This window comes from Papilio machaon, chromosome 11 (assembly GCF_912999745.1).
Source record: "Papilio machaon chromosome 11, ilPapMach1.1, whole genome shotgun sequence".
Taxonomy (NCBI): domain Eukaryota; kingdom Metazoa; phylum Arthropoda; class Insecta; order Lepidoptera; family Papilionidae; genus Papilio; species Papilio machaon.
Window position 1 is genome coordinate 4,579,723 of NC_059996.1, and position 23,268 is coordinate 4,602,990.

General features: G+C 32.4%; 1 protein-coding gene across 1 annotated transcript in view; it reads right to left on the bottom strand.

Moving 5' to 3' along the window:
- LOC106719639 overlaps window positions 1-23,268 on the bottom strand; it is a 73,760-nt gene that overhangs the window by 46,255 nt on the left and 4,237 nt on the right. Inside the window, exon 2 of the mRNA XM_014514015.2 lies at window positions 19,003-19,516. Within this exon, the coding sequence (XP_014369501.1) occupies window positions 19,003-19,103 (101 nt within the window). The 5' untranslated portion in view covers window positions 19,104-19,516. The remainder of the gene's footprint in view (window positions 1-19,002; window positions 19,517-23,268) is intronic.

The window sequence follows — 23,268 nt, forward strand, 5'->3', positions numbered from 1 at the left end:
CTGTCATTTGAGAAATATCTTTATAGACTCAAATTTATTTATAACACATAGATTATGAATTTGAATTATAACTATGGTTGGAATATTTGAAAACGACTTTTTGTGGCCTTTTTTCGATTAAGCTGGGTACTGACCGACGTTGCGAGGTAAAATTTGCATCGCCTTTCCTGTAACATACTGATTTTGTGAATTCATGCCGTGTAAGATGTTACATTACACACCGTAACATGATCAGTACGAAGCTTTAGACGTTACGAGGTGTAGCATTCGCATCGAGCGGCTGGTTGCTTGCTGGTTAACACTATGTAATGACTGCATGAATGTTAACCGCGTAACATGTTCCATTACACCTCGTAACGTCGGTCAGTACCCAGCTTTAGGTGTAAAATTATGTGAAAGTGAAAAAACCAATCTACAAAGTATTTACTGTAAAAAAATATGGTAGCGATCGTTTTTATCCTGATTAGATTAAAATACGTTAATTTTATAGTTGCCATTAGTAGAACATTATTCAAAATTCAAAAGATGTTAAAAACAAATTAATTCGACACGATAGCGTGGTTTTTAAATAATTAATTATATTTGACATATTATTGCAAATTCCATCGATTCTAATCTAAGTGATATAAGCTAATAATTATTTGTCGAAACATTAATTTATCGTCAATTTATGTAAATGGATACATTAAAAAGCAAATCAAGCTGGTTCTAATGGAATTTTCATTGGCGTTAGTGACTTTTTGTTTTTGGCAAATGTAATACTTGTGTACCTGTCCCGTGGTCGTAAGGTGACGTAAATTATTCAAACCTGTCAAAATATACATTTATCTATTAGCTGATAAAGAAACGAGTTGTTAAGTGAACATCGTTGCTTCTACATATTAATTAATAAGATTTAATTACGGATTGCAATACGGTAGCAGGCTTTTGCATTTTTTATTAAAGTTGATTTAATAAGTGTTGATATTTTGAAAAATAAAAGTTTGTTTGCTTTTTCAAATTACCAAGTAAGATTGCGTCATCTATGTATGTACGTCGAGAGAATGACTCTTTCTCAATACTGCCAAATAATGCTATTAAAGTCGACAGTGTACCCTAATTTAAACAAAAAATCCTAACCTAAAAACCTTAAATGTACCCTATAGCCATAGAGTAAATTACCAGAAAATTAGGTATATTTCTTTGTTTTTACCAAGTGCTTGCAAATAAATCTTCAATGCTAGATCTAAATAAAACCGTCAAAATGGAAAACACGATAATATCTATGTAGGACGCATAAAATCCTTAAGTTTATTGCAAAGGTGAACCAGTCATTCTGGGCATGCGTCTCATTGCCCATTAATGTAACGATGTACTTGCAAATAACAAAATAAAGCCCACCCTGCTCACAATGTCGACTACGTGAAGGCGTGACTAACAAATGGTATTAGACAAATAAGTTCGCGGCTTCCAAATCGAATGCAAATCAATAGATTTACAATCAATACGGAGCCCAGTATCGTTCAATTATAGTGATTTTATTACATTCCTCGTTTAATTTACGTGATCGGAATTCTAATAATGTATTTGATCGAAAGCTTCTGTGAACGTAGCAACAGTATGTATATTACACGATACGAAAACATTAATATTTATTTTATTATAATCGAGGCGGTCCCGTTCGAATTTATAGACAAATGACCAATAATAAGCTAAACCATCGCCGTATATTTAATCAATAATACTTCGTCTTGGCATAAATTTTGTCTATTTGTAGCAACGTGTAGGTGGAGAAAAATGATAAACAGCTCAATTTAAATCGAAATTGACTATAGTCTACAACATTTCGGATTGATCACGTTTAAAAACTCTATTATACCAAATATTAAGTTAATTCAAATGTACCTATAGAACTTAAAATTTTGCACTAAAATCGATAAATAGTCATTGTAATATATTTCGCCGTAATCCAGTTAACATCTAAAAAAATTAATTCGTAGTACAAAACAGATTTTATAGATAAAGCAATAAATTTAGTTCTACAAAAATATCAAAACAAAATTACCTTCTGAAGTAACGTCTTATTTGTATTCAATGCGTTACGACCGCCGGTTGATAGAAATTGGTATGCCCAAAACACAGGTGTCGATTTAGTGCCGATATAAAACAGTAGCTTATTATGTGCGGTGAATACTGAATAAGACATTCGCACTATGAACCCCTTAAATATTTACAAATTAATTTTAAATCATTGTCCGCATAGCAATTAATCGTTTAATAAAAATGAAGGCCTTTTCGCAATACGCATACTGAATTTAAAATGTTGGCTTCTTCCATTAATTTGTTTATTTCATTTTTGTTTAATTTAACGCTTTTAGATACACAACTGTTTTTTTTTGATAAATGAATAATAATGATAATTACACATGTATAAGATCCTTTTTGTTTTGAAAAAGTTCTGAATTTCTATGAAAACTTATAAAAATTTATGTATTCAAATAAGTTACAACATGAGCAAGTGATTCACATGGTAAGCGGTGCATAGTTTGTAGACCCGCAGAGTCGTAGACATGGCGCCGTATCGCTGGCGATATCGCACCGGTTAGAGCTTTGAGCCGCCGATTGGGAGCAGGTCAGAGACGCAACAAGCATTTACTTTTCAAATTTCATTAAAAAAAGGACCTCAGAATTTGATTATCTATTTATTTTTGAAGTTATATGTACATATGTTTGTAATAATTATACTAGTAAAATATGGATTCATGTTGTGAATATATTAATTTATTTTTAAAGTCGTTTAAAATATAAATATGTAAGTAAGTTTTCGTAGATTGAAATTAATTATAAGTAGGAATGTAAAATTTATTTGTAATACGAATTACAAACGAATTTAATGAAAATGTACCACATTACACATCACTTTTTTATATGTTTTTTACTTCTGAATGACAACGCTTTATGACTTTTTAACATAAAATAAGGAAAGATAAAAAATAGCAGCGAAACGTTACTGTATAACCACCAAATAATTTTTACCTCTTGTTATGTATTTTATTGATCATCAGATTGATCTCATATTCTCTGTTAACTAAAAATTGCTACTTAATTATTCGATAAGCATTATTGTAATACGCTCGGTGTATACTTAACTTTATGTTAACTGTCCTTAACCCGCTCTTTACCGTATCTCGATTGTTTTGCATATCGCGCTGCAACTCCCTTGTAGCTGATGCGAAACAAATTAATGATCAGATGGAATCCCGCCACCGGATTACTCCCTTTCTGTGATTTCCGACGTCAACTCTTACACAGACGTATAGTAAATGCGCTCTAAAATATATTTTTACACCAAATTTCGACTCTATCTCATCCAGACAACGATTGTGAACAAGTGAGGAAAGAGCACCAAGTCTTATTATTCAATTCAATTAAACTGCACATTCCTGACAGCCGTGTGACAATCAACAGCAATCAATCACACTTTAACTGTATCAGACTTTCTCGTTTTTGTCACGTTTTGCACCATCCCATCTCCTTTGTAAAGACCGCCTTTTGGCCTTTTTATAATTTGTCACAGATTTCATTACCATCCATTGATTACCGCAACATTTGCAATTGGAGATGGAACTCGATCATAACTTGATAAGAAAGTACTTAACTGATTTGAGACATAGCAATAACTATTTGGATATTAGCGTTTGATGTGTCGATAGTCATACTTTTTAGTGAAAAGATTACTCTGTCTATCCCAACACTGAAAGATCTGATCATTGTAGTCGGTTGTTACGATGTGTGTCGCGACTCGTTTAATCTTACGAGGCGATGGGCGACAGGCGAGCGCAATGTGTGAATGCATTAACAATTTCCTATACAAGAGTTTGAAGTGTACAGGTATTCAAGTCGGTATGCTATTAAATAAATATTGTTAAACAAGTTGCCAAGTGACATTTTGTTGCGCGGCGGGAGCGCGTCTCGAGCCCCCTCCCACGTCAGCCCACTGTGCCTACTCTCAACTTCAATGATAATTTATTTTCGATACGTTTTATGCAAAATGTGACAATTAATATTGTTTTATGATTTTATTGCGATATCGATTAAGATTTCATCACGATAAGAGATTCAATTTTTGTGGCCTGTATCATTAGGCATGTTACAATTTAACCGCCTAGTTGAGTTATGATTCTAATGTAAGACGGTCGGGTTTTTTATGTTTTATTAATAAGTTGCACTGTTATATATTTTAAGCTATCTGTTTGAGCTACATCGCGGATTGTCAGTTAAATTCTCAGCTGCATTGATGTATTATCCTAAGAGATTTTAAAACCAAACGACATGTCATAACTTACTATCAAAATATTCAGATCCTATTAATGTCAATAGATTACATTCAGTTTAAACCCTTGGAAAATAGAAATAAAAAATAGAGTAAAAAGACAATTTTTAGGCAAGGTGGGCACTGCGCCACCATCTCTAGACTTAGCAAATTTATGACTGGGAAGTTATAACGGGATGTACGCCTACAAAACTTCTAAATAACACTGCTTGGCTTCGGCACATGTATTGTTATACTAGAAAGTTACAAGTTGAATAGAAACGAAAGCTATATAAGCTGAGTACTAATAACACGTCGCCGATTGCGCGCCATAACTTCACAGTGTTAAAAAATAAATTGGTACTTTCGAACGTTAATGGCGCAGCTCTGAGAATACGAACTGAAAAAGCTCTTAAAAGAGTCTTTAATGGTTAAAAATTAAGACATAAATGTGATGGTAAGGGTTTGCGAGATGTTCGCTAATTCGTAGCACCAATTAACAGAGCTTACTACGGGCTCGTTAATGGCCACAACATTCGGACCGTGTATTCAAATAGACAAGTGGCCATTGTCATTCATTTATGCCACGAACATGGCCAGCAGTGTAATGTTCGTCACGTAGGTACATTCGTAAACATCAAAGAAAACGACACTAAAGTTTTCCAACTATTACGACCACACAACTGTTATTCACCTCGTCTTAAAACTACATTCGTTATTGACTTAAGTCTAGCACAACTCAAAAGAGAGTTTGTTTTACTGATTGTCTGTCTAATTAAATTTACAAATATAATAAATTATATACTTCACGATTATTACTTATGTTTACTTATCAGAAAGCATTGAAACTTGAAAGTCACATAAGGTAAAACTTATATGCATTTGTGAGCAAATGTATCGACGCAAGGTCCCGTTCTATGTCTAACTATGATCTATCGCTCATTACTGCAATCCACTTTGTAATCTATCTGTGAAATTACAAGAAATAACTTAAAGAACATCACAAGGCGTTAAATTTCAGTAGGGAGATGTTGCGAGATGTCGAATAAAAATATGACAGGTATTACTATATTAATTATTGGTTCTAACAATTGCGGTAGAGATGTAATCGTGCTCACATGTCCGAAGCCAAACGAGAACTTAAACAGTGGTAATAGCTGGCATCAAAACAAAACAAACAATAATAATGAGTGTTGTCTGTCAAAAGTCGACTGCTCGTCGGCGCTCAAAGCTCGCGCTCATCGGACGGTTTAATACAAGTTTCATAATCATTTGTCCGACGCACGATCATTACCACCGATTGATTTTGATATTGATTGCTCACTTCCGCATTATTCATTTCACGTTGTTCGAATATTGACATTGAATTGATGTTTTGCCGTTGGACGTGCATTGATAGAAATTATCGGTGGTCTCTAATGGACAACACTTATGTTCGGCGGTAGATTGTTTGATAACAAAAACTAAATTACCATCGTTATGATGTCGATGAAGTTATTAAATGTGGTAAAGATTTTATTCTACTTGCAATAAAAATTCTAAGCAAGCCAATGCTAACACGTAGTTCTTTCATCTTAGTACTATTAAATTTCTTAAATAATTTAGTGCAATAATTCGCATCCTTAAAAATATTATGTAATGGAAACAAAGTTTTTAATCTTAAGATACTAAATATTACGAAATTTTCTTGGTGCAATATTGATTATCATCGTCCTACATTCAATATAACTTTTCGTGAATAACGTTAGCGGAAAAATTTAACTTTTCCGAGGTAGCTCAAGCATCGAGGAAGCTGCTAATCAAGTTATAACAAGCTATTTAGTGTATGATAAACAATCCATATTAAAAATAAACTCAAGGACAATAAAGATCTCCGAACAAACCGATATAACACAGTATTTTATGAATGTTTCGTTAACGCCGGTTCGTGTTTATTAAAGCTTTCTCATTTTGAGTTGTCAGCCGCCCAGCGCGATACTAATACGCTTTTAATGTTAACACGCTTTTGAATAATGATCATTCCGTTGTGATATTTTGGTGAAACTGATCGGATCATTATCATCCCATCACTTACTGACATGTGCCAGTGAAGTTTTATTCAGTCAATAAAATTTACAAGGTTTCACATTTAAATTATTAAAGTTTATTTAAATAAAGATATGATATCTTATTGGATAAAAAAACACAATTGTTTTAAGATTTCAAATTACGTTGGTTGAACTAATTTATGTCTGACTCTAAAAAACGCCTTAATCTTTTGATAAATACTCGAAAAATTTTGATGGTAAACCCCATGAATTCCAAAATATTTCTGAAAAAATAGTTTTTGTCACACATTATCATAATGTAATCTGGTCAACTATCCATAACACAATTACACTGTCTCACTCTTAAAATTTCCAAAACATTTTCGATTACACATTCTATTTGATGTTTCTCTGTTTACAAAACTTTGACATTCATTTGGAATGAAATGTAATCTTTGTCAAAGAATAGCTAACAAATATTACTTGTTTATAAGACCTTATAAATGTATAATTTCAAGAAAGTCTTGTTACTACATCAATCTTAACACTCGGCGACTACCCGGAAGTGTCTTGTATGTTTATGACTGTGTCTTTGTCATTCGTCAGTTTGTTACTTCAAACCTATCATCACTTCTAGTTGTCATATTTAATTATGTTGAAATTTCTGAGTAAATGTTTACATTATACAGAAATTGTGTGTGTTAAATTTCCGGCTTCTATTCAATCTATTTCAAATTAAAAAGAACGGTCTTAAATGTGATATTCTAGTCTAAAAAGATGCTAGATCATAAAATATCGATCGATTTAAATAAGCATTTGCGACTTTAAATAATATAATTAGAAAATTATAGCACATCTTGGTATTTTATTTATGTACGTCGCTGCTACTTTCTACTTTGTTTCGAAGTCATATAAAGAAATAAAAAAGAATATATATAGATATAAATAATAAGTGATGTAAAAATATAAATTTATAAATCTGCATGTAGGTGAGTGTATGAATATCATAAAATAAAACACAATCAATTTTATTGTAATAATTTAGCATTATAGCGTCATTTAATTACCTCGAAGTTGTGCAAACTGATCAGATAAGGCATCTGAGTTTGCTGATAAAATCTCTCCGTTTAAAAATTGTTATGTGTTGAAAACTGCGGGTCGCGGCTTGTGTTTTAATTGTGGCCTTCGGGGATATAAATTGTACGTTTTATTAACTTCACCAATGCACATACTGCTCGAGTACAACTCGTATAAACATCATGTTTAAAACATTGTTATTCATCGGAATAATAAATATTAATATACGAATTCTACGTGGTTAATACAACAATTCATATTTTATGATATAGTGCTATCTACTACGACACTTTTACTTTAGTAACCACACTAAGCTATTACTTATTTGTATAGTCAATGTAACAATGTCTCTATTTCTTCGAATATGATTACGTCATGAATCGAAGCCCATGAATATCAAAGTTCAATTAGTAAAAATATGCGAATAGATAGCAAATTTACTAGTCGTAACTAAGGTTTTATTTTATGTACTTAAGTTTTAAGAAGATCGTAGAACAGAAGGATAACATGTCAATACAAAAAGGCATAAGAGAACCTGAGTGATCCAACAAACGTCTGACCTTTAAAATCGTTAAATTACCTCGCACAAATCTATTCGTAGAGACACAAACGGTACGCTATCTGTGAATAAATTCAGTGCACTAATTGGTCGCCGGCAATGCGGCTCGAATGAGACGCGAACCTCCTTGTTTACTATTTTTCTTTCCGCGTCGTTTACGATACTGCGGACATTTACTTATTGCGACTGACAATTACTTAAGCAATTTGCAACTTGTACTTGCCGGTATTTTTGATTTTGAATGCTAAATTGCAACAAATGAATATTATGTTTCTTATAACATATTTAGTGACAGGGAGTATTTTATAACAGATCCTTAATTTATACGTATAAGGCTATAGAAAACTTTAATCAACAATAATTACAAAAGCTTCGAGCTAATACAAACAGATCTTTCAAGTTTCTGGTAACCATGGTAATTTGCTTGAAAATTTTCTTGAACGCAACATAAACTTTTCTTTGTCCAGTACATCAGCCGGTACTCTCATTGGCTTTATTAATTATTATCTTTATTAACTTTGGTACTAAGACATTGATTAAAAAAAAAATTGGGAATTGTGATATTTTTATATGTAATCTGTTTCTATAATTCGTTAAATCAACTAAAATATAATTTACTATTCAAAGTCTATTCATTTCTAAACAAAACGTTGGAATGTAAAAAAGAAGAATCTCAAAGTGAAAAAGAAATCTAACGAACCTGGCGGCACAGAAGCTCAATCAAAAGTGTTATCGATCCAGCGGAAGGTGTTACATAAAGCCTAAGCGTCGGCACGTATTCAGCCTAGCTTAGATCGAGAGTGATGATAGAATGGAAACTTTAGACCTAGAAAAGGGTCACGGCCTCGAAATAAACGCGGGTAAAGTCGCCTCGACTTTACAATGTAGGGTAAAGTTAATTATACGCTATAAAAATTTAATTTATAAGAATCAAAGTTGCGCAAATAAACTTGCGGCTGCCGGATATTACATAAACCAATATGGCATCAAACTGACCATTTACGCTTCCCTATTCATCGGAATGTTTTAATTCTTTGCTACGGATTCTTTACCTCTTATTAATATAAATGCGAATGTTTGAATGGATGGTTAAAAGTTTTTTTGAAGGTATCCCCACAACTGCTGCATGGTTCTCGATGAAATTTGGCGGCTATTTACTGAGCTTATTTTGGTAATTTTGCGCGACCGGAGTCGCGGACAAAAGCTCGTTATAAATAGAAGCAGCAACATCGACACACCAAATACTACGATTAGAATTCTACTTATCAATCTTGTTCTTAATCTTTACTTACATTGTTCTTAACTTAAGTAAATATATACGATTTTGATATACGAGTAAGTACAGTACCAATTTTATTAAATCCTTGTGTGAGTTAACTGTATCCACTATTTTTCAATTTAATTTATTCGAATGCGTTTACCTATCTGTCTAAAAATGTATGTGATAAGTCTTCGAAAACACCCTGACAACAACATTTAAATCATACATTGGACTTAAATAAATTCATTTTTAACGCAATCATAAAGTAATTACACGCTTGTTAATCTAAATTAACAAACCGTATCATTAATATACCTCTATAAATATACTGGAAACATAAAAATGAGCATAAATTTCGCCTTAATTCATGTGTAGCCGTTATCGTTTTAATTCGTGCAACAAGTTATTGATAGCGGAACGTTTCTAACGCTATACATTATTGCATTGCTCATGAAACGGTCTCGTTTATTCGAAAATACGTGTGGAATGGGGGCGTTAATTATAAGTAATAGAGGTTAATTGATAGGCATAGGCGGGATCCGATGATTTATATGAATATAAGACGAAAATACCGCTATTAGAAATCGATGAGTACGTCTTATAGACGTTAATTAAAAACGTATATGTAATAGTATCCATGTCTATTAAAATTATTAATGAATTATAGCGGTAGCATTATATTAAGGTGCACATATTTGACAACATGGAAATATATATCTTTTGTTTCTATCGCCACGTAAGGTAAGTCCAATCATCTATTGGTACGTATTTACTCAATAATATATTTTACTGTAGTACTATTTTGGTATTCTATATATCATATTAAATCATATAATCAGCTGGTTTAATATATCTAGACGATCATCCTGTATAGATACGCACTTCACCTCTCATAAATAATTTGCTATAGTTTAATTTTTGCTCTGCCAGTTAGGTTATTTCAAAAAGAAATTATATTTTAGTTACAGAATATATTTTTAAATTCGCTATTTCTAAGACAAATCCAATTGTCAAAGAACTGGCCATCATTGTCATATATTTTTTATTGTGAAAAATGACTCCTCCCTTATCAAACATGACTTCCTATTCACAAACAGAACGTTTAACAGGACCACCTTTTGCTTTGTGTCAAATAAATTTTAATTAAAGAGAACATTCTCGACGATGACGCCCGCCGCTACCAGAATAATAATTGACAAGGTCTTGATGAATCGCTTTAGCCACCTTGTTATAAAATAAGTAGGCCCCATCTATCTTTTACTGGCACATACTAGAACAGTTGAAGGTTCTAATTTGATATAAAGTGTGCAAGTGATATATTGATCTTTTCACATTCCTCAAACATTAACGGCTGTTGAAAGGTTAAGATGTTACGTACAGGATGTGCAACTTGTAATACTAATAAACAATTTTTTTTTAGATTAGGAAAATAAAATACTACTTTATTACAAAACTAATTATTACAAAGAAAAACTTCATATTTAAAAAAATACAAAATTTTGTTAAAAGATGTTTAGTCTATGTAATAATATACGGATGGAAAAAAATACTTTTAATATTAATCTCTCGACTAAAACCAGAAACTCTATGGATAAAAGTTAAAGTTAAACTGGAAATAAAGTTACAACTTTATTTTAATCTCAAACTATCATTAAAATACCTAAGGTAAAGTGCTATAAAACCTTACCTTCCACTAAATAGAAACATTGAAAGTCAATACCATTACCTGATTTCAACTAATTCATAAAATATATCTAAGTAAAAGTCTTAATAGAAAAGGGCTATTAATATTGTAATTCCTTCCTAACGGTCCAACTGGTCCTGTTTAAAAATTCCATCGCCCGAACCGTTAAAAAAAATAAAAATAAACAATGACTTTATGCGTTTGTTTGGAGGTTTGTATCAGTAACACTCTCTGGTCTTATTATTCAATCCTTGTCACATAGAGTAGATTCTCAATAGTCGATACCGTGAGATTACAACACAAGGCCATGTCAATTTAAGAGCAATGTAATAATTAAATTCAACGTTCATTTTAAACAAACTCAAATACGTAAAATAAATTAATCGAAAACAACTATTTTTAAAATACCAACTGTAATTTTAAGCCACTCTAGTCTAGATATTTATACAGAATGAACTATTTAAATTTAGAAGGATTTTTGCAAAAGAGGATGTCATATTAGATCCAGAAAAGGATGACTTGGTAAGTAAAAGAAAATAATTTTATTAATTTCTAAATGAATTTCATAAAGAACATGTATAAAAAAATCTATATTATAAGTTTTATAAACACAGACAGATTAATATTAATTAGCTTTCACTTCAAAAATTTTATTACGATAAAGGCACTTTTTCCCCCCTCATTCAATATTAATCTTACAAACCCGCGTCAAATCAACTGTGACTGATACACCTCTACAGATTAAAAAATATTTCGAGTTCATTTACAGATTAACTATTCAGATAATTACATGTATCTCTAATTTACAACATTTGAGGAGTTGACTAATTAAAAATTACTGATTTGTTTTAATTAATGAATTCTAATTTTCAAGTGTAAATTATTATAATTATGTAAATTTTTTAAAAATTACAAAAACTATTTAGGGTTACCAAATAAATCGGTGTCCCAGTAGCATAATAAATAATCTGAGATACCGTTACAAAAAATATTAATACCGGCAGGATACAGATGCTACATTAAAAAGTATGAGATTCTATAATTAAATTAGCGTCCCAAAAATTAAAGAAAAAAAAAACAAAGCGCGCAACGTCTACCGGGGTCCTGCCTCAGTTGGGCGCCGTTTCCGAGACACATACCATTGCGTTTTATACCCATCAAATCGCCCGATAATTGAAATGAGTTCCTTGTAAAAAGCAGAAAAACGATTATCCCTATACCTTTTAAGACGTCCGAGATACACAAATGGACTTTGTATTAGAATTTATGTCACTTAAAGAGATGATATAAAAAAGCGCCGACGGGTTTACACGCTATAAAAATATGGGAACGACAAGAATGCCTTCCCGCTTGTCAATTGTGAGGTTTAATAATCGTAAAATGGTTTCGATCTACTCGGCATATTGTCCTGGCGCGAGACCCTACGCCATCTGGTGGACCGACCTTTGAATAACTTGTTTACTTGATTGCGATCATCTACAGTTATAATTTCCAGAGAAAAAATCTATTTTATTCTAAAAAAAATGTCTTTTAAGAATGCTTATGCGAAGTGCTGGTAATTATATTTTTTAAAAAGTCTATACAAGCATCGCCAGTGAATTGATTAGTACAATTGCAATGTTCAACTTGTCTCATCATGTAAGAAAGTATCATCGTAGGTGTTGTTAAATAATTATTCAATCATTGCGCTTGAACTGGTCCGGGAAATAAGTTGTTATTTAAAAACAAGTATTAAAAGGCTAAGTAGGTTTTATTTTGTGCCTTACATATCAATATGCAAATATTACATGGTTTCTAAACTACTAACTAACTGGCGCATCGACAATCAAATGTGTTTTTAATCTAAAAATGTTAGGTGCTCAATGGTTTCTTTTACGACTTATCCGACGATTATGCATTTAGTTAAACTGACAAGTGATAAAAATTCAATTTGATGATACCGAATGCTAATAAAGTACACGTAATTATTGTATACGTTATGTCAGGCTGGGCCTATGGCGTTACGGCGCCCGCTCACTCGGAGGAGAAATGCCTCGCTTATAAACAATTCGGATACAGTATAAAGATCATTTTTTATAAATTCTACCGACGACAGTAATAACACGCTACCTCAATCGGATGGTAATTTATAAACGAAATTCTTAACGCCCTGGACGATTAAAAAAACTATGCTCTTTTTAATATTCAAAATGCACGCTCGTTTGGTTTAGGAACGGATGTATGGCACTCAATCGATCACCGCTTTTTTTTGGATCCACTCGGACACCATTGTGTTGAAGTTTATCAATAAATATGTAAACATTTACAAAAAAAACATGTTCAGAACAACAGATCGACTTTTTTTAAGAATAACAGCGGTGAGCTTATGATAAACATTGTGAAATGATTTTTGTGTTCTCATTCCACTCATCTTTTTTTCATATTCTATTTAAGATATACGAGTAGTATAGATGGTTAAGGTAAAAATTACAATTAAATTTAATACTGTATATATTGTTCTATTAAAATAGGATACATGTTTATAATATAATAACTCATTTATTTATAATAAAAATGTTCTGCCTCTGACTAAATGTTACCTATTCATTATGAACACTTAATTTGTTTTTAAAACAAAACTCAAGTCGGTTTAAGTTATCAGAGATTATTTTATATATATAAATTGAGCTAAGCAACTACTAATGTATCGTAGAGAATTTCAAAAGTCAAATTGTATTTTAGCAGAGTCGCATAAATTACAATAATATATTTTGTCAATATTAATAAAATTCTGCAATTGAAAGGATTTTTAAAGACACACTCTTAAGTTTTTCACTTAGACCATACTTAAAATGTACTAACTAAAGCTACAATTACGCGTATTGGATCACCAGATCAAAAGACTCCGAAGACAGCGCTGTTATAACCCGCAGGATATCGAAGCAAACCATTTAGTTTGCTATTCATTTTACATTATAACCAGCAAAATGCGATGCTTTAGGTAACCTCACAAAGTTTTCCACTTTGTAATAATTTGTAAATAGTTTCTTAGTACAAAACTGTAAACATTGTGGGATAATACAAGGCTCTTCTTTATTCGTCCTAATAATTTCCATTTTAAAATGTTTCGTTTTGTAAAAAAAATATCATAGAATACATAGAATCTATTTGATATGTCTTATCTCGCGCAGAGTGTTTTGGCGCAACAGATGATTAGTATAATTTATCCAATATAGAATTACACTAGTAACGCACTCTGTTTTGTCAAAATTAATTCAATATAAATATTTTTTTTCTAATAAAGTGTTAATTTCGCGCAACTCGAGCTACGAATTCGCTATGTCTAGGCGCACCCTTACCTCTTCTATTAAACCAGTAAAAGGTGTAATAGTAGCCAGTAACTTTAAGGTGAAGGATATTACTTCGCAGTTTTTTATTGATGATTCTTAGAAGTATTTATTCATATATATTTTCAAATCAGGAAAGCTGTTATGTGTGTAGCATGTCGTAGTAGCGAATGTAAAAGCCTAATGGATCTGTCGCTGTAAGTTATTGCAAATTGATATGGACAACTCTATTAATGCGTTTATCGCTGTCTGAGCATTAGAATACGTTATGTTTCCTGTTCTGGAAAAGTTTATTTACGTTACTGAATATCATTACAAAAGTTTAAGTGATAACCTTTTAGATACTTATTCGTTAGGATTTCATACAACATTGTAAACATTTGGAGATTGTATTAAACTCAATATATAAGTTTATAAGGGATATGCAGGTACGAAATGTAAACGAAAAATGTACCCACAAGACAATATGTAGTTCCGTTTTTTACACAACTGACAATATAAATATATTTTGCATATATGTATATGTAAATTACTTTGTGACGGCCTAAAGCCTAAACCACTGAACCGATTTGGAGTAATGAAGTGACATTCGATTTTTCTTCTTTCCCAGAATGTCATAGAGTATTTTCATCACGAAATACATCATACAGTGCACGTAAAAAATAAAATTCTAAAATAGTTAAAAAGGGTTCGAATCATTTAATTTAATTTAAGTCACATTATTACTACACTTTATTTAACACTAGCTTTTACGCGCGACTCCGTCCGCGCGGAATAAAAAATAGAAAACGGGGTAAAAATTATAGTAAAAAAAGGTTAAAATCTTTGTTTTAAAATTTTGCCAATAGATGGCGCTATCACTCAGTATGAGATTTTTTTAATTCAACTTAACTTAATCAATGATGATACTGTCCTATCTTCACGCATACCCGTACTTCTTAGCAAGGATCATAAGTATCATATCCTTTATGCTCTCAAAAGGGCACTTCCCTCTCCACACGTGAGCGGAGACCACCTATCCCGAGGGAGATTTGGTCCGCAGAGCGCTAATTAATTTATTGTCACGTACTACTTACGCTTTTAACGCTATTGTCCACTTCTTTTGGATATAGCATTGTTTGGAGCTTTCATTATGTATGTAATCCACATATGGAATTTAAAACACAAAAGGAATCCGGCAGCAGCAGTATCATGATTCGCGGCTCGGACAAGCTAGCTCCAGTGGCGTATCGACTGGCTAAGACGGAAAAGTCGACACACGTCATGAGGCCTGATGTCTACAACTGCGTGCCGGACTACGTCACAGCGGCTACCAGCTTAGCAAAATCATGGCTTATCCAAAAAGCTCTGTATAGCTATGAAGTATTTTTTGACTAAAATAAAAATACATGTATAATAATTGTGTTCATTTTTAATCAAATCATTTAGTGTAAACAATTTCTTGGTTTACATTAAGATTTTGTTATTATATGATAGATTTTATAACTTTTACTTATATGACCTGTAATTTATACATTACCAATAAAATTGTAATTGTGATTGTAATTGTATGTTTATTATACATATAAGCTCTGGGGTAGAACTCATTTCGTTCTCCAATTTATTTAAAACAATCAGTTGCCTGCGATTTCGTCAGCGCGGAATTAAAATAAACTGGTAATAAACATAGCTTAGGTTACCCGGGGGAATTTTTCAAATTGTATCATTAGTTTCGGAGTCTATTCAATGAAAATAAACAATCAAATTTTTTCACTTTTTAATATAAGAATAGATCTATAAATGTAGTTAGAACGTTGCCTTAAACTTATTTAGAGTAGCGTTAACTTATGCAATTTAGTAATCAATGTGATATGATGAAAGTTAGTAAATTACACTGAATTATTCCGTAAAAAATAACTATAAAATAAAAAGTAAATTATGATACATATATACTTATATGGAACAATAGATAGCGGTACACATGAGGTCAAAACGTTATTATCTCAAACAAACAAACACCAAAAAAAGGCATCGTAATATACAACACACTTCTTACGCAAGTTGTAACAACCGGCTTATAATATTTGCCTCATATCTTCATTGACTTATTTGTCACATAATAATAACTTTACAAGCCACATATACCATTGTCACAATTTGTTGCATAAACAAATAAAATAACTAAAATGTTCGGTACGACCGTTGTATATTATATCTCATGCATTTTTTTATAATTTAAAAAGAATTATGTGTTTAGATTACCAACTAACAATGGTCAGTTTATCATTCTTTATATTTTTCTACTCTAACGTTCAAAATCAAAAAGGCATACGGCAATAGATCAAGAAAATTATAGAGACTCGAAAAATACTGTCCTTGGCGTTCCAAATAACCATCCCACACACTCTATGTCAGAGTAAAAGTTGCTTTCCAAACACAACCGGGCCCTGTGACAAGTCAACAATGCATACAACTGACTGCATAAGATTAGTACGCAATAATATTTATACAGTCAAAAGTAATTGGTTAATAGTTATAATAATAAACGTTGAAAGCTTTATTTAAATTTGAAAAATAGTTGCATTTGTTTCTTTTACGATAAAGATTTTAATTTAACAATAAAATGTTGTTAAAATCTATATAGATGCAAAAAGCCATGATGGTTTCAGTGACATAATCCTTTAAATACAAATTCATAATACAAATAACGAATCATTTAAATATTTTTTAAATAACTAATTAAAATTATTGAAACATAAAAGTTGATTAAACGTAATGCCTTCTCCAAAATTCTAACTCCAAACTAATATTCTATGCAAATGATAGCAAACGAATCAATATTAATCTATTTTGAATGCACGCCCACAATCTGAACAGTAGTTACTAAAAATATATTTCCAATTTACAATTCGTCTAGACATCATGTCGTAACTTGGTATAATTGTAATATGAAACCCAACGTTGCTTTAAACAATACTATTCAACCCACACACGATATTTTTATTGTTCTTTCGAACTGTGGAGGATTTCTTAACGTGCGAATAAAATGAGTTGGGTTAAAGAGTGACTTAATTATGCTGTCAAAGACGAACGAAGGTAAACAAATGTAAAACTTTTTTATTCATATGTGCTTGATGTTCGTCGGCACGATACCAAAAATTTTATTATTATAACTTGTAGTCCAAACATAAAGTATTACTATATTATATATACTTTACTAGCTATCGCCCGCGACTCCGTCCGCGCGCAGTTAAAAAAAACTAAATGGGGGGTATGAAAAATAGATGTTGGCCAATTCTCAGACCTACTCAATATGCTCACAAAATTTCATGAGAATCGGTCAAGCCGTTTCGGAGGAGTTTAACCACAAACACCGCGACACGAAAATTTTATATATTAGATTTACTATGCCAATGTCTGGAATAACAATTTAAAACATTTAGACGAGCTATTTAATTTAAACTACTAGGAAGCATATCGAAAACATAGGTATCAAAATGAAATACGATTGCACACTATCTGTTTAATATCAAATAAAGTAACATTCCGTCTAATTTAGCACATTGTCGCGATTTTTAAAATAAACTAATTACGCAAACATTTAAGATAGTTGTCAAATGTTCAACGGCCACTTTAGTCTGACACCCAAAGGCATTCAATGTCAGACACCATTCATAAATTCTACCAATTATAATGTGGAAATTTTACGCTAATCTTATATATTTAACTATCTTTTGTTAACATTCTCATTCAGGATTTAAATAGTAAAATTTAGAAAATATATCTTCAACTCGTACTTTTTTATTCCCAGCGAACCAATAAAAGTAACAAGTATGTTTTGCGTGTTATTTTAGAATACCGTAATAATATTCTAGCACACGAAAACATTTTCACAAATAAATAACTGGTAAACACAATACAAAATAGTATTATTAACATACGAATTTTACTTTAATAACCGCATAAAGACGCTGAACATAACAGAATATTAAAATATAGACGTAAACATACATACCGCTAAACTTATTGTTTAGAAAATATTTATTAGCTAATGCGACTCTTACAGTGTCTCGAGGCGTGTATTCTAACCTCTTTCCGACCATAAAAATGCCATATTTCTTACAAAGAAAGCTCGGCTGTTAATCATAACAATAAAAGAGCAACGTTTGACGTGAAACTTTTCGAGTGAACAAAGCTAAAGTACATAGAGGCGAGTAATGAAAGCCGCGTCATAAATCCAATAGTAACCAGCCACTGCGGAGGCCGACCGAAGAATTTGACGGAACTCTTGAGAAAATGTTTTATGTCCTTTACATTGATGAGTGTTAGACAAAGAAAAGGTCGTAGGGCCGGACGATGCGCCGCACCGCGTGTATAATTGCTGGCTACTGACACTTCATAAATTCCATACCTAACTGCAAAACTCTTTGAATTTTCACTACCAGTCAACAGAATGGACCAGTCACATCACGAAATACATAATCAGGAAGTCGATAATTGTCTTTCGACAGTTTAGATATTTCTTATTCGTGTATAAGTTTTGTCAACAAGTTAAAGGAAAAAGTGACATTAACAGAACCATCGTAGAAACAGAAAGCATTGCATACTTTTATTTATGAGCATTCATCCATAAGAAGTACGAACATGACTATAATGCTAAATTCGCCACTTTCATCCTGAGAACAAGTACTGCGTTATCCTATATGTGAGGTCGACAATGTCGCAGCGAACTTAATGTTATAAGTTATTTAATACGTAAGATTGTTAGATAGATAATAATAAAGTGTGTAGTACTCACGTGTATACAGTTAGTAGCATCCAGCACTGCAGTCGCGCGCCGGGAAGCCACGTGACGTAGCGACCAGTCAGCGCACAGTCGACACAAGGGGCATACAGCATGCCACCGCGACGGCAGCTCGGCGGCGGCTCAGTGACCAGCGAAGGCGCAACTATAGCCTTTGCAACTCCTATTGGTAACTTAACGCTATCGCTCTTCAATTTGTTACTTTGACTAGTTTTGTTCGGGTTGATTCAGAATTTTTAAATTTTATTTGTTTTCGAATTTGGCCGAATTGAATTTTAAAGTTTATTGAATTTAATTTGTTATCTACTTGTCTAGGCACCGGCTATCAACAGCCGAGCTGAAGATGATAGCGTTCGGGAGAAAGGATACGAACTCCGAGGCGACTCTTTTTTGTACACACCCCAGCATCTTTTTGCTACGGTGTGGGAGTGAGGAGTGTAATGGAAAATTAAGTTAATAACAGTTCCCTAATGACGCGATAACCGACCGCGGTTTATCCACATTGTTCCTGTAACAAACAAACCCTCTTTGAATAATTTTACTTAAAGCTAAGCTTTGATTTTAAATTAGATCAAAGGAAAATACCACATAATATAGCAAACCAAATCGGTCAAGCGAAGGCTCTTAAAGCAGAGTCATAAATAAATCACACCTTCACACAAAACGCCCGAGCCCCTTTTGTTTAAATGCTACCAAGACATACAAAAACTTTTATTTTTCTTGCACGTTAAACGCAGAAAAAATCGAGTCGGTCGAGAATTGTGCAAGATCACAACAGAAAATCATTAAACAATCCCTCTGCCAGGAATTGAGGTGTTTATTATAGCGGCCCGCGCTCCGAGACGTGCAGAAAAAAACGTAGGAATCCAGGTAACTCATACTTTTTTTGCACTACGAGGAACTTATTATGCGGGATTTATGTCATTTTTTGTTGCGTCCGAGCTAATTATTCTTATCTGCTTTCTGCTTGACCATAGCGTTTTCTATAGAGCAATAATGGCCCACTAATTCTCATGACACCTCCGGAGTTAAACCGTCAATCGGCTAAAAGTACAATGCATTGTGAAAGGGGACAAAGCCACCCGCGCGCCTACTGTGCTCCGGCCTTTTCATTGTTAGCACTGCCGATGTCTTCTTCAAGGTGCAATTCCCTAGCTTACACGTTTATGATTTCACCGTCATTTTCATCCCACCCACTAATTAATCTTTGATTCTGTCTGACCCACTCCTGATTACCATATCGCCGACTCACGCCGCCGCCGCTAATGAGAAAGGGATCGCAAATTTTTGATTTTTTGAGACCTCACACCGGCGCAAGGCAAAGGGAAAAATAAAAATGAAGAATTTAATATAGAACGACGATCCGAACGTGGGTGTTATTATTTTAGCCAACAAAGTAGAAAACCATTTACAATAAATCATTTTGAATGCTTTCTCGGTTGGCATGCGTCGAGCGGGCGACGCAAAGGGTGATTTCTGTCCGAGTATACATAAATAAAGGCGAAGACGCCGCGTGCGGATCTCAGGTACATTCAGTTGCGTTACCATGTCGAACTTGTCAAACTGGAATCCATTAAACAAATTTTACTACATCGAAAATGTTATCGCTAGAAATCTTTTGACACTAAAACTAATCTATCGATCTATACTCGATTTTAAATTAAATCGGTCAATACAAAAAATATGTCAATGTAATTTCTAATCGTTTATTTATGTATAATTACGCTAAGAGAACCATAATTTTGTGTTTTACGTATCTTGACATTATTTTAGAAGAATGTAATATATAATTATGGAATTCATGTGTTAAACCTAAGAAACACACATATAATTAATACCAGCAAGATCACTACGCGCAATTTTACTTTACATTTACAAACAAATAAATAGAAATAATAATATTGAAGAATAAAAATATCAGTAAATTAATAAAAGAACACTTCACTAGACGAATTTTCCAGATAATTTCATTGTCTGACAGTCAATCGAGTGGCCATTAGGCCGTCCTCAATTCCTGACCCCATTGCTGTAAGGGCGTTAAGGTCATCAGTTGAATAAAGTAGTTTAAAACTTGAAGTAGTCTTAAAAAGTTTGAATAGACTTGTTATTATCACATACTTATTTATTATATAATACTATATTATTACAATATAGTATTATTTATAAACAATATCTGTATTAAGGGATTTCCTTTGTATTTCGTTTATGACGAAGACAATTTAGCGACATTTGTCACATTTTTTGCTAAACATCTTATATGAATCTCCGACGAACAAATAACGATGTCTGAAGAAAAACAAATAAGCAAGAAAGTAAACAAAGTATATTAAGTTTGGGCGAGCAGGTTCTGTTGCAGAGGAGACGAATAACAACTTGAACATAGAAATATTTTCTAACGTTGCAGATATGTTGAATTGCTTCGTTTGGTATACATTAAAATTGCCATTTATTGAAACTTTTCTCGATAACACTTTGTAACAGCTTTCAACACGATGTTTTACTTAAAATTCCCGTCCGTAAAAAAAATAATTTGCAAATATAAAACTATGTCAGTAAATCACGTAGCGCGCTCACCTTGGAAAATACACGCATATTTCATTTTCAAGGCCAAGTGTACTTATGTCGTGGTGCTTTCATGTTAAATATGTGTCAGTGAAGAAAAAAGTAGGTCCAAAACTTAGATTAAAAAAAAACTATTTTAGTTAGAGTCGCCATTACATTTCAAACTACAATAAGTGATACTTGCTAATTTACAGATATTTAAAATTCATTTTCGATCACATTTAAAAAGTCCTATATTATTTGTTGAGAATTTTGATGTACAACCCAGTTTATATTTTCTTCCTTAATTACTTCACATTTAGCTCAAATCCAATTTAAAACCAAATAATAGTGTTTGTATTTTCTTAGAGCAATTCCGTTGTATCAGATAACAAATTATTGCATTTGAAGCAAACATCATCAAAACCATACGGGGATATTCGACACAAAAATATATCCAATTTGTTCATAAATCATACGACTTGGCAAACACATTCAGTTCGATAGCGCGTAACAAACTGTTACAAAGATTTGCTGAGTACCTGTATAATGAAGTTTAATGAAACTATATTGAAATAATTTGTTATTTACCGTTAGCTAAATTTATAATATTGATTTTTTTAAATACCATTTTACCTTATTCGTGCATATTTTTAAATATAACAAATTGACTAAATGTCAATATTGCATTTTTTTTATTTACTCGGAACTTAATATCAATAAATTATACCAAACTAGCTTTTACCCGCGACTCTGTCCGCGCGGAATAAAAAAAATAGAAAACGGGGTAAAAATTATCCTATGTCCGTTTCCTGGTTCTAAGCTACCTGCCCACCAATTTTCAGTCAAATCGATTCAGCCGTTCTTGAGTTATAAATGGTGTAACTAACACAACTTTCTTTTATATATATAGATAAGATCAATACTACATAATTAAACCTACACAATGACGTCTGAATTAATACTACACTATTATGTTGTAACGATCGAAGCCGGAAATCAAAAAAATATACATTTTGCTTACTTATAATAATACATGTTTTTTAAATATTGTTTTTCTTAAACTATTTTAGTGACTTGATATCACTAGTGTATATGTTTTAAATAAATCATATGTTTCCGAATTTCTCCAATCGTTTGAGAAATGATTTTTTCAAAATAATTTACAAAGTTAAGAAAAAATTTAAAAAATTGTGCGAATAACACAATGATCGGAATTAATGGTCACTGAGGGAGCTCATTAAAGGACTGATTAAGTTATCAATTACGACTCTCAATGTGGCAGCAATAGACGTGTTCCTTACAAAAGACAATTAAAACATAGTGGTACACACGAGTAACGATACTCTAGACGCATTGCAATGGTTGGGAGGTAACCGCGACCCCCATAAGCGAAGATTATTTAGCCAACGCAGTGTGCGGTGAGACAGAAACACCCAAGTCGTTACGTGAATCTCGTAAAAAGTGATACGAAATAAAATATAGAATAAGGCAGTTAGCGTAGAAAATTAGAATCTTGTAAAATTGTAAAATAATTTGAAGATAGTGAAAGTGACAATGTTTTACATTCTATTAGGAACCAAAAATAAGTTTAATATAATACGGCTTACAATATTATTTTTCAGTACTTCAACCAATGCTTATTCACTGCTCTTTCGTTCTCAATATTACGTAGCAAAATACAAGTATGTAGTTCAAGAATAAAGCTATTGCTCTGTT